The following is a 13,364-nucleotide window of genomic DNA, read 5'->3' on the forward strand; positions in this document are numbered from 1 at the left end:
GTGCCATCAGTACTCAGGCTTGCATGATATCTTCATCATTTCATCAAGGATCTGGATAGGTCTGTGGTAACAAAATCTATTTGGTAAACCTGGCAGTAATGATACCCTGCTGTGGGTGCTTGTGCATACCAGTTAGGGAAGGGTAGCATGTATTGAAAATCATGAATCTGGTGCCTGAACAGGTTGCTGGTGCATTGCATTACTTTTCTCTTCAAATTGTTTGGTCCAGAAAGTTACTAAATGTTCTCTTTAGAAACTACAGAAATTTTAATTTTCAAACTTCATCACCTTGAAGATATCAAGATGAACCAGAATGTCAACTGTACTAAATACAGTGGCTACGAGAAGAGGCTTGGAATACTGCGGCAAGTAACTCTTCAGCTAACTCCCCAGAGCTTGAGCACCAGCTACAAGGCACAAATTAGGAGGGTGATGGAATACTCCCCACTTGTCTGGTTGAGTTCAACTGCAAACAACACTGAAAAGTTTGACATCATGCAAGACAAAGCAGCCTGCTTGACTGGTACCATATCCACAAATATTCAATCCTTCCACAACCGATGCTCGGTCATAGCATAGTGTACTATCTATAAAATACACTGTAGAAATTCACCAAAGATCCTTTTACAGCATCTTCCAAACTCATGACTGTTTCTGTCGGGAAGGACAGGGGCAGCAGATACGTGGGACACCGCTACTGCAAGTTCCCTTCCAAGCCACTTGGCATCCTGACTTGGCAATATTCGTTCATTGTTGCTGATTCAAAATCCTGGAATTCCTTCCCTAAGGGCATTGGTATACCTACAGCACATGGATTGCAGAGGATCATGAACATAGCCAGCCATCACCTTCTCAAAGGCAACTACGAACGGGCAACAAATGCTGGCCAGCCAATGAAAGCCATGTCCCACAAATGAACTAAAAAAATGAATGCTACCAATTGTGTAGATTATGTCCCAAGTAGGCTTTGAGTTCTGTCAAATGAAAAAAAAAGTGCCACACTGTTTGCAGTCATATAGCAATTGGGTGAGATTTGATAATGTAAGATTTGTTGTGTTAATATCAGTTGGTTTTAATTAGTTTCTCATTGCATAGAAATTCCTAGAATAGTTCCAACATTTGTGCTGAAATATCATTTCTGATATACAATTTTTGTTTTGTTTCAACTTCTGATGGAAATTTTGATTCTGAAAAGTTTTGAGTTCTGTATTTCAAATGAATTGGACTGCACGCAGCACATAATAGTAATTTGATGGCAAACATCCAGATTTATACCAAGTTGATTTTCTTGTATACGTTTATTTGTATACTTTGCACTGAAAATAATTTTAAATACTTGTGAAAGTATTATGTAGATGAGTTTTCTCAATGGAACAGTCACGATCAAGAGTTGGGGGAATCTCACAAATGTTGAGAATGTTTTCAGTTAGAAACTGCAGAGTTCTGATGCAGGGCCTACAACAGAAGTAGGAGCTAAAATCAACATTAGTAGAACAATGAATAGCATATGTTGTTAAATAGATAGGCCTACGCTCATTTAATCTCTATTATTTTTGTGCCAACTTGCTGAAATTTCAAGCTGATAAATCCACTGAGGGCAAACAGGGACATTTGGTAGTGAAAACAACTAATGGGTTAAAAAGATTGAAGAATTGCCAATTTAATCATGTGGATTGAGAAGGAAATATATATTTATGATACACCTAGGGCAGTGAAGAAAGATTGGACTAAGGAGGAGAGAAAAAAGAGAAAGGGAAAAAAAACTAATTAAAATTTTGAGGGACAAGTTTTTAAAAAAAAAAGTGAGTCGTCATGCACATTTTGTTTGTGCCAGGAATGTTAGTAGGCACTCTAGCCATTTGGGAGTCTGCACGATGTCAAGGATTTGATCCTGAATATTGACGGATATATGACATTCAGGAAGAGGAGCTGGCTAGGTAAGGTAGAAGGGTAGCACAGTTAATCGAGGATTGAACTTGTGCAATAGTTAGAGATGACCTTGATTCAGGAGATCAGGATGTAGCATTTCTTTTGGAAGAGATTAGGAATAGCTGGAGAAAGAATAAAGAGTCGGAGTGGCCTACAGGCTCCGTAGCAGTAACCACACTGGAGGATCAAAAATAATTTTTGTTTATTCATTCACGGATGAGGGCATCATTGGCCAGACCAGCATTTATTGCCCATCCCTAATTGTCCAGAGGGCAGTTAAGATTCAACTGCATTATCAACCATAATTGAATGGCAGAGCAAACTCGATGGGCCGAATGGCCTAATTTCTGTTCCTATGTCTTTTTGCTAAGGCTCTGTAGTGACATGTCTGTCAGATCAAGTAAGAATGGCAGTTTCTGTCCCTGAAGGACATTAGAGATCCAAATGGCTCTTTTCTGACAATTGACAATGTATTCATTAGACTCTTAATTCCAGATATTCATTGAATTCAAATTCCACCATCTGCATGGATGGGATTTGAATTCAAGTCCTCAAAATGTCATCTGGGTCTTTGGATTAACAGTCTGCTAAGGCATTACCTTCCCCTGTTGGGTGCTTGTGATGAAATGACCACAATAATCATGGATGAGTTTAGTCTACATATAAGCAGGAAAAATCAACTGACAATAGTAGCCTGGATGAGAAGTAAGTAGAAAGCTTTTCAGAGAGTTTCTTAGAGCAGCATATTCTGGAACAGATGAAGCAGGTGGCTGTATTAGAATTGTTATTGTGTAATTTGGCAGGATGAATTCAAAACTTGAATTAAGCCACTCCTAGGCAGCAGCGATCACAACATGATTGAATTTTGCATCGAATTTGAAAGGCAGGAGACTGGGTCTGAGACTAATATTTTAAAATTAAATAAGGGTGACTATGGCATGAAATGAATTTACTTACTAGGCCAAGATGTAAATCAATAGAGGCATTTAAGGAGAGATTTCAGAATACTATTATTAAAAAAAAAAGGGGGAGCCTGCCATCCGTGGTTAACTAAAGATGTTAAGTAAAACATTAAACATTAGGAAAAAGTATACAATCTTGCAAAGAGGAGTGGCAGGTCAGATAATTAGTCAGAATATGAAGAGCAGTGACAATAATTAAAAGGTTAATCAGCAAATTAGTAAGAAAAGCTATAGGGAAGTGTTTTAAAAATGGAGTGTTTGTCCTCCAGAGAGTATAAATGATCACTTATTGGCAAACGAAATGAACAAATCTTTTGCTTGTCTTCAAGGGAACACAAAAATCAATCCAATCTAAGCAACTGATGGAGCTGTGGTCATCTCTAGGTCTTGAGGTGGCTAACAAGGTCAATGCTGTGGTCTTAATTTTCCAAAATACTATAGATACAGGGAAGTTTAAATTAGATTGAAAAGTAGCAAACAGAACACCTCTTCAAAAAAGAAGAGAAGCAGGAAGCTATAGGCCAATTAGCTTGATATCTGTTGTGAAGAAGGGAATTATATTTCTTCATCATAGAAGTTATAGCTTCACTGTTGGGAAAAACTAACGGAAATTGGGAGGAGTCAGTGTGGTTTTATCAAAAGGAAATCGTGTTTAACCAATGTATTAGGATTCTTTTGAAAGTGCAACAAGTGCTTTGGATAAAGGGGAGTCTGTAGATGTACTGTACTTGGATCTGGAGATGTTTGATAAGGTACCACGTCAAAGGTTGTTGCGAAAAGGAAAAGCTTATGGTGTAAGGGGTCACATTAGCATGGATAGAAGATTGGCCTGCATGTAGAAAACAGGCATGCAGAATTTTTGATGCGATCAAGTAACAGTTGACACGGAGAAAATCATTTTGAAAAATGTTTCTTCCACCACTTATAAAATAAAGAATTTGCATTTAAATAGCATCTTTAATTACATCAACGTGCCCCCATTTGCTTTATTGACAATAAAGTATAGTGATTGGTGCAATTAAAGGAAAGGAATAGCCAATTTTGTACCTATTCATTACTTGTATTCTATATTGCAGTTTTCTTAAAGAAAACTGCAGTATTTGCAAAGGTTATTTCAATAACTTTGCCATGTTCATCTTATGCCTTAGATTTGAATCATGTTCATGCTTTGGTTGATATTTGAAGTAATGCTCGTAGTGAATGGTCTACAAGGTGATGATGAATGGATTGATCCAACAGATATGCTGAATTATGATGCTGCAGCAGGTACAATGAGAAGGCCACAACAGGTAATTATCTTTGTAGTAAGTTTTATTCCAGCAGAATCTTGTCACCAGGTTTTAAACTTCAAATAATATGAAGTACGATGTTGTAGCAAAGCTTTCCAAAATATTGCCTCCATTATTTTTGCCTGAGTTGCAATGTTAGAAGTAATCTTGATGTTTTTACATTGATAATTCAGCACATCATCCAGCCAGCTTGGACCATATATGACGATAGCTGTTATAATTTTTAGATTGACATCCTTAGATCTGCAGAAGTGATGGACATCTCACCACATTCCGAGGTGACGTCATTTGTACTGTTTTTGATCACTAAATAAGCTAATTCTGGAAATGCTAAGTCAACCACAAGAGATGAACACCAAAGTTGTCCTGTTCCCAGTTATAATTCAGCTTTCTTTCTGTCCATTTCCACTCTCGCGTTCAGCATATGTGCTCAAACTCCAGTTGTAATCGAGCATTTTACGGCCAACGTACATTCGTTGATTTTAAATTTTGTTTTAGCCTGACTGCATGTAATAGAAGCTCTGAACAGTCAGTTTCAGATTAGATTAGCAGAAACATGAGTCAGCTGTATCAGGAAAAGACTGAGTACTTGATACAGAACAGATCTACCAAATGCAAATTTGTTTGAGTGCAACATCTTTATTGCTGCTCGACAAAACAGATCTGAATCCATCTAAATTAACAGCAATTTTGTGAAACAAGAATATTGGCAATGTCTGCCATTTCTTGTGTCATTTCACCATCAAATTTCTTATTCTAGGTTTACACCCACATTTCCCAAAAAATAATTTAAATAAACTGCTAGCAAGCATATGACAAAACAGAAATCTCAAACATGGCACAATCGATTAATTATCCCTTCTGCAGCAGTGGAATATTTAAACAGGTTAGTGTTACAATGACCCGAGTATTAGAATTATTTATTTTTAAATCCTTCACTATGGTGACCTTGAATACTTTCATAAAACTGTCTGAGATATAGAAAACTTGTATATTCTGATACCAGCAACTACCTAATATTCAGTTTTCAAGCCAGGTTTAAGTTCAAAATTACCATTATTTAGAAGGTGACATTAGTCATTTCAACTATGTTAAATATCTTGTGATTGAACAAAGTCTCACTCTTGTGTATGGGATGTGTTGGTACCAGTATTGCACTACACACAAAATATTGCAATAAACCTAACACAAAGGCAGGGTAAAAGTATTCTAATGGACATTGCACGCACCTATAAAGATCAGGGACTTTATCTCATTTTTCAAATAAGTTAATGTGATAATTTTGCATTTACCCAAAAAGTTCCACTTTGGAATAGGCAGGAAAACTTTTATATTTGATGAAATATCAGTATTTTTATTATGTATGTACTAAAATTGACACGACTGTGAAATAGATCACGACTATTGTGGTCATCCCTTGAGAATTGATGAAAGCTGTGAATCATGCTCATTCTAGACAACCAAGTGCTTCTTGCACCATTATTGTTCAGTCTTAAATGGCTACAATGAGAAAACTACAGAAGTCTAAATCTAGAACGATCCCCATTTCATCAGTTTGAACGGGAATAGAGGTTGCTGTTGGTGTTTTGGTTGGGGAGATTGTAATCAACTTCAGAGTTTTGGTAAATGTACTCCTGAAACACCTCAGAAGTCCTAGAAAATTTTGGCACTACATACGAGACATCATATCTCACTCAATGTAATTTCCTGAGCTGATCTGCTGAATAAAAATCCCAAGTTGAAGTTGGTGCAAATTTCCAATAAACTCTGGCATAATCCATGTCTTTGATTTTAGTTCAGAGTCAATTTGGAGCCATATAGCTTTCAACTAGAAAATAAACAGGCCTTGCTATCTAGCCTATAGACACCAATCACATGTCACAAACTGCTGTCATTAACTTGGACACTAGCTCAGATTTTTATTGATGCAGGGCATTAAGAGTGTGGCCTGCTAGACAGACATTTTCCCTCACCAGTCAGTTGCGAACTGATAACAGTACAGTGAGGTCAACTGCGTAGTTGGAATTTTAAATGGTGGAACGAATAGTTTATCCCTTTCATCAATGCAATTTAAGGATTAAGGAAGAAACTGAAACAACAAAATAAGGGTGAAGTGGATAAAATTAGGTATGTCAAGAAATAAATGAGTGAAAGAAAGAATGTCTCTCTTTCTCTCCCTTTTAAGCCAAAAGAGTGGCTTAGGAAGGAGAGAAAAAGAGACTAAAGATAATTTAAAAACCAGGACTTACTGTTTGTGCAAATGAGGCTGCATAGTTTCAGTACCTCCTCCTATGGGCTAGAGAGGTTGCATGACATATATCAGACATAAACATCTTGATAAAAAATATACCCACACTTAAAACAGTGTCCTTAACTTTCTCTGGAACATTATATTTTATAACTAATTTGCAATGAAGGAATTTCAATAAACTTATGGGGAAATTGAGGGCAAGTTGCTGTTTTCGTTAGGTTAATGAGGAGTCATGCAAATTATTCAAACAGTAGCTCTTCACTACAACTTGCTGGACAGTAAACACATTAATAATGACAACCATCATTAAACTCGTTATTTTGGCAGCAAAATCTGGGTCGATGTTACTTCTTTTATATGCCTCGTATTGATGGAATTTTATAATAAATGCAAGAGGTTGGCTTTACATTCTTTTACTTATAAATTTAGTAGTTACACTAACCTGGCTGATCTTTCTGTTACTCATTATATTCTAAAATATGTTTGTATGTGAAGTTAATTAAATGCTTTTCTGTTCATTTCATCGAAGGCCGGAACTGAGGAAGATGATATTGAAACACGGACTACTGGGGATTATACAGAAGTTAATCAGGGAAAAGATTGTTCTGATTGTGAGAGACAACTTGATAATGTACAAAAAAGGGTTAGTGATTATTTTTTCTAGTTCATTTTAATTGCTTTTTGCGTATTTTTAGATTAAAGAACAAAAGGGAGGGAATGAAAAATATAGAACTGTGTGTGATTGTGTTGCAGGATTTCACAAACTGTAATGTGTGTGAGGTGAAACTTACCGCTTTGGCCATCAAAGCACTATTTGAATCAGTGTGACATCAGGGAACTGTTCAAATTAAAGTCAGTGGAGTTTGTGAGGGAGAACTCCAGTGGCTGGAGTCATAGATATAATCGGAGAATCTCTCAAGTGTGCAGAAGACTCTGAAAGTTTGCAGAGGGATATCGATAGTTTAAGTGAGTGTGCGAAGGTCAGGCAGATGCAATTTAATGTTGATTAATGTGAAGTCATCCATTTTGGTAGGGCTAACAGTAAAAGGGTACTTGAATGGTAAAAAAATTGCAGCATGCTGCTGTGCAGAGGGACCTGGGTGTCCTTCTGCATGAATTGCAGAAGGTTGGTTTGCAGGTGCAACAGGTAATTAAGAAGGCAAATGGAATTTTGTCTTTCATTGCTAGAGGGATTGAGTTTAAAAGCTAGTAGGTTATTTGCGGTTGTGTAGGGTGCTGGTGAGGCCACACCTGGAGTACTGCGTGTAGTTTTGGTCTCTTGAGAAAGGATGTATTGGCACTGGAGGGGGTGCAGAGGAGATTCAGTCGGTTGATTCCAGAGTTAAGGGGATTAGTTTATGAGGAGAGGCTGAGTAGACTGGGATTATATTCATCTGGAATTTAAAAAATATAGGGGAGATCTTATAGAAACATATAAAATTATGAAGGGAATAGATAAGATAGAAGCAGGGAGGTTGTTTCCACTGGCGAGTAAAACTAGAACAAATGGGCATAACCTCAAAATTAGGGGGACCAGATTTAGGACTGAATTGAGGAGGAACTCTTCACTCAAAGGGTTGTAAATCTGTGAAATTCCCTGCCCAGTGAAGTAGTTGAGACTTCCTCATTGAAAGTATTTGAAGCTAAGATAAATAGTTTTTGAACAGTAAAGGAATTAAGGGTTTTGGTGAGAAGGTGCATAAGTGGAACTGAGGCCATGAAAAGATCAGCCATGATCTTATTGAATGGCAGAGCAGGCTTGAAGGGCCAGATGGTGGTCTCCTGCTCCTGGTTCTTATGTTCCTACAGAGTGGAAGCAGGCCATTCGGCCCATCGAGTCCATGCTGACCCTCCCAACAGCATCCCACCCCAACCCAGCCCCTACTCAATCTCTGCATTTTCCACCCTAGACATTATGGGCAATTTAACATAGCCAGTCCAACTAACCAGTACATCTTTGGACTGTGGGAGGAAACCTCAGCACCCAGACTAAACCCACACAGACACTGGGAGAATGTGCAAACTCCACATAGACAGTCTCGAAGGGTGGAGTTGAACTCATGTCCCTGGCGCTGTTAGGCTAACCACTGAGCCGCCCCAAAGGAAGGTAGTTGTAATGTTGGAATGTCAATCATCCCTGCCCTAGGAAATGGCTGAAAGTGTGTCTCAATACTTTTAACTGTGAGGGGGAAACACTGACTTATTTAGAATTATTATAAACTAAGCTAATCTAATCTTCTGACATACCTCTGGAACATGAACCTGGGTCATCTGGTATGGTCACTGCCGCTGCGACAGAAGAGCCTGTGTTTCTCGGATATTATCTAATCATCCGGCTGAGGGATATTATTATGCACTTCTTGAGCAGTTGGGACCTGAACCCTGGTCTCCTGGCTCAGAGGTGGGGACACTATCAAATAACCACAAGAGCTTTGTTGTTCCTCAGTTTGGCCCAGGATGCTACTGTATCTTCAGCTGCTACATCAGTTACCTTCCCTCTAATATATAGTTGAAGATGGAGCTGTTTTCTGATTATTACACAATGCTCAACTCCATTCACAATTCCTTTATGCAACCTGATCTGGACATCATCCTGTCTTAGGCTAATAATTAGCAAGTAACACGCAACAATCCGTTCCAACAAGAAAAGAATCTAATAATTTTTCAATGGCAGGTCATCGCTGAGAATCCCCACAAACAACTACCTGGGGTCACCATTGACAGAAACTCAATTGAACCAACTGCACAAATTCCAAATTAGAGCCAAGACAGAAGCTGGATATTCTACCTCCAAACTACTCAAAGTCCCTCAACCATCTAAAAGGCACAATCAGAAGTCTTTTGAGCACTCTTGACTTTTCTGAATTGATGAAACTAAACCAATTCACGAAACACAACATCATTTAAGCCAATACAAATTACATGATCGGCAGGCCATATGTCTTCTGAAACACTGGATCCATCCAGAACCAGGATAGTACGGTTACAGTGTGTACAAGGGACACGATCGCAGGATTGTTAAGTTGTGACAATTCACCAAGACTACTTTGACAGAGCCACCGAAATATGTGATCACCCAAATATAAGGAAAAAGACAGCAAATGAATATGAATACCACCCAAGTCTCTCACTTTGCTAGGTGAGAAGTCAGAACCAGTAATTTTTTTCAAACTGTTTTGTGAGATCACCTTCACCATATGAACTGCAGTAATTCACAAAGTTGGCTCACAACCTTTTTGAGGTAGACTAATGATAGAAAATAAGCTCTTATCTTGCCCAAATTTGAATGTAAAAGAAATGAAGATGTTGGAGCTGATTGAGGAATGGACCAGGGTGTCATGGAGGGAAAAACCCCTTCGGAACCCTGACTGGAGCGCAAAATATATTTAGTGATAACAACATGCTGGAGGTTGCAGAAATGGCAGGGGGTGGGGGTGTGACCCTTTTGAATGCAAAGGCTGTTAGAGTGACACACAACCAATCACAGTTCTGGGAAGAGGCGAAGGGGTGAGAGCAGAAGTACAGGAAATGGGGTGGACATGGTTGTGGGCCTCTTGACCACAGCGAGGTTGAGGAAAAATTGTCATCTTTTATTGTCACTCTATTAAATATTACCTGTAAATTGGACAAAGGCCTGTGAATATAAGGCATGTAGAAAACTTCATTGTGTGATTCAAGGAGGATCTGTCAGTGCTGTATGTAAATACAGTTCATATGTATCATTTCTGAACAATATTAAAACTGCACAAGTAATGTGTGATTCTGCGCTTTCACTGAGTGCTGAAGGCTGTCTGATGCAGCCATTGCAGGCTGCATCACTATTTACAAGTATAAATTGCTATATCAACTTTGTCCATTTTACCAGGAAATTGAGCTGTGCAATTGTTGTCCCTGTCAGTAGATGGCAATGTACAACAAATTTCTGAAATGTCTTTGCTGATTCCATTTGAGCATCGATGTGGTCTCGGGAAAATTTCTTGTGAATTCTGTAAGGGGATTCTGGTATTTTTTTTCAACCATTATGGATTACCAGCAATAGAAGCTTCATAAATTGATTGTTGAAAATGTTGTGACAGCACCACAGTTAAATTTATTATCCTTTCTTGGTTGTCCTGAATTAGTTGGGATGAATTTCCTCCTTGATTGCCACTAGTCCATGTGGTGATGGTGCTCTTCTGAGGGTGTTAAGCAGGAAATTCCGGGATATTAGGAATATAGGAATGCAACTATGCCAAATCCCTTTGAGCCTATATCCACCATTTAATGATATCTTATCTGAATAATGTCCATCTTCTTATATCTGCCTTTTCCTCACATTCCTTAATGCCTTTGGTTAATTGCTCCTGGTAAAGGAACAACATCGCTATTGAGTCAGAATGGTGTGTTAGTTGGAGAACATTTTGGTGTGCCCATAACATTGCTACTTTGCTCCTTTGTGTTACAGAACCAGAGAAGCAAAATGAAAATTTTTCATGTCAGTAAAAGATATGTACAGACCTTAGCCTGTATTCTGTAATTCTACAGGGGGGAAAAAAAAATAAATTGTTATTAGTCTTCATGCACAAATAGGATATCTTCTACAGTCCTCTGCTGACAGTACAAATGCAAGAGTAGTGTAGTTTTACATAGAATTTATACACATTGATGGAATGAAGAAACCTACAACTGAAGTAAATTCATATCGTGAGAACATTTACAATGTCTTGCAAGTTGATATGTTTAATACTGGTGTAAAGTGTCCTTATTTTATCTCACCATAATAAGTTCAAGGTATGATGATTCATGCTGCCATTGGTAGCTCTCAGGATTGGTATTGTAGCATGTGAATTAATGTTGACCATTTTAATATTTTTACATAAGCCATGTCCTATAAACATGCTATGGATTATATTATAATTGAGCTGATTTTTCTTTCTTTTTAATAGTTTGAAGAATGTAGAAAGAAAACATCAGCTGAATCAACAGAAATTAGTTGCAATCCAGTTTTTAAGAGATACCTGAATAAACTGCTTTTGGAGACTGGAAAGTTAGGTTTGGTAAGTAGTCTAGAAACGTAATATTTGATTAGACTTTTGTTACTTTATCTCCATGTACATATAGGTCAACACTGAGCAAGTATAAATTTGTTGACATTCTCCATCCTGATGTCTGCTATTTTTCCTGGGATTTAGAGGTTTCAGTGTTGCAAATCCTAATCCAGAACTAGCAGCAAGGCAGCTACTTACTATTTTTAATCAAATGCTGTTGTTGATGCTATGAATCCATTTTTCTGCTGACCTGGGCTTTCTCCTTTTATTCCCCATCAGAATAAAAGCATATCATGCTTAGTTCTTCAGTCCATATCCAAATGCAGCAAGATTTATACAATATCCAGGCTTGGGCTGAAAAGTGGCAAGTAACATTTGCATTACACAAATACCAGGCAATGACCATCTCTAACAAGAGACAACTCACTGCCCCTTGGCATTCAATGCCATTGCCATTACTGAACCCTCACTATCAACATAATGGGGGTTGCTTTTGCCCAGAAACTCAACCGGATTCACTATATAAATACATGACTACAAGGTCCGGCCAAAGTCTAGGAATACTGCAGTAAATAACTCCCCACCTGCTTCCCCAAAACCTGTCCACCATCTACAAGGCACAAATCAGGAGTGTAATGAAATATACCCCAATTGACTAGGTGAGTGCAGCTGGATAAGAGAAGCTTAACATCATCCAGGACAAGGCAGCCTGCTTGAGTGACACCACTTCATTATTACCAACTCCCTTCACCACCGATGTTCAGTTGCAGCAGTCTGTACTATCTACAAGGTGTACTTCTTTTCCAAATATGTCAATGTTTGTATGTTGCCATTGGTCATTTCTAGGCTGCACTGTAGTATACCTATATCTTGTACTGCATATATTAAAAAAAAAATGCTTTCTGAAGTTTACAAGGTAATTCCCAGATCCTGGTGGTGATTGCGTGAGTACTATAGATTCCAGATTGCTCGAACCATGGAAATGTATATGTGAATCAACTGGAGTGGGATTAGTAATGTAAGTTATACAATATGTTGGCAGTTCTTGTTTTCATATAGCAACTCTTAGTGACCATGGAGAAATTTCATAAACCTTATTTAGAAATGTTCCCTGCGGTCACTTACGTCTATCTTGAGATAAATAAATGGAGTAAATAGATTATATGGCAGTCTATTATCTTGCTCCTTTTGTTCTTTAAACATTACAAGAACCAACAGTGTCAAAGATTTCCTAGCATGGGTGACCAATACAACAAGAATCCCAATTCGAAAATTTTCAGTACAGGTCCTTGGCTGATGGCTCTCCCAATGACCGCTGTTAATGTTGCCCTTGAAACCAATTGGGGGTATTCTTGTACGCACCATGAATTCCTGATAATTATGGCTCTAGATCGTTCTCAATACTACTTAGCTATTGTGAAGGCAAAGCTATTAAGATACCAAACTCTTTCAGCTTATGTAAAATCAGACATACAGTTACAGAGATTTGTATGCAGCTTCTATCTTGAATTATTGCTGCAATAAAGAACCTTATACCCTTTATTTTTACTCTTTGTTTCCTCCAGCCTGGTGATAATCATGAAGTTCATTATGATGCAGAAATTTTAGTTACAAAACAGGATGTAACTGAGATTAAGAAGTTTCTCAGTGATAAGGCATGGAAGGCCGGTGCTTTGGATGATGCACTTAGTAAAATTCTAATTAATTTTAAGTTTCATGATCACGAAAGATGGAAATGGAGATTTGAGGACACATTTCACGTGGATCCCTTCACAGCAATTACGGTAAGAGTGGCAGTTCCTGGACTTAATATTAAATGATTTTTGTTTATAATATGTGAATTTTAACAGTTCATGGCATTTAATGCTTTCTAGACATTAGTTGACTGTTGAAATAGGAAACTGGT

At 38.0% G+C, this 13,364-nt stretch overlaps 1 protein-coding gene across 7 annotated transcripts in view; it reads left to right on the forward strand.

Annotated features, from left to right (window-relative positions):
* The window catches only part of clcc1 (chloride channel CLIC-like 1), a 45,166-nt gene that overhangs the window by 847 nt on the left and 30,955 nt on the right, over positions 1-13,364 (forward strand). For all 7 annotated transcript variants that reach the window (XR_007263090.1, XR_007263089.1, XM_048602199.1 and 4 more), the window contains exons 2-5: positions 4,040-4,180; positions 6,961-7,074; positions 11,357-11,467; positions 13,024-13,242. Coding sequence is in view for 5 of the 7 variants with exons in the window: in XM_048602199.1 (XP_048458156.1) it covers positions 4,049-4,180; positions 6,961-7,074; positions 11,357-11,467; positions 13,024-13,242 (576 nt within the window). In the remaining 2 variants the exon portion in view is untranslated. The remainder of the gene's footprint in view (positions 1-4,039; positions 4,181-6,960; positions 7,075-11,356; positions 11,468-13,023; positions 13,243-13,364) is intronic.

Source organism: Rhincodon typus, chromosome 10, assembly GCF_021869965.1.
Source record: "Rhincodon typus isolate 14 chromosome 10, sRhiTyp1.1, whole genome shotgun sequence".
NCBI lineage: Eukaryota > Metazoa > Chordata > Chondrichthyes > Orectolobiformes > Rhincodontidae > Rhincodon > Rhincodon typus.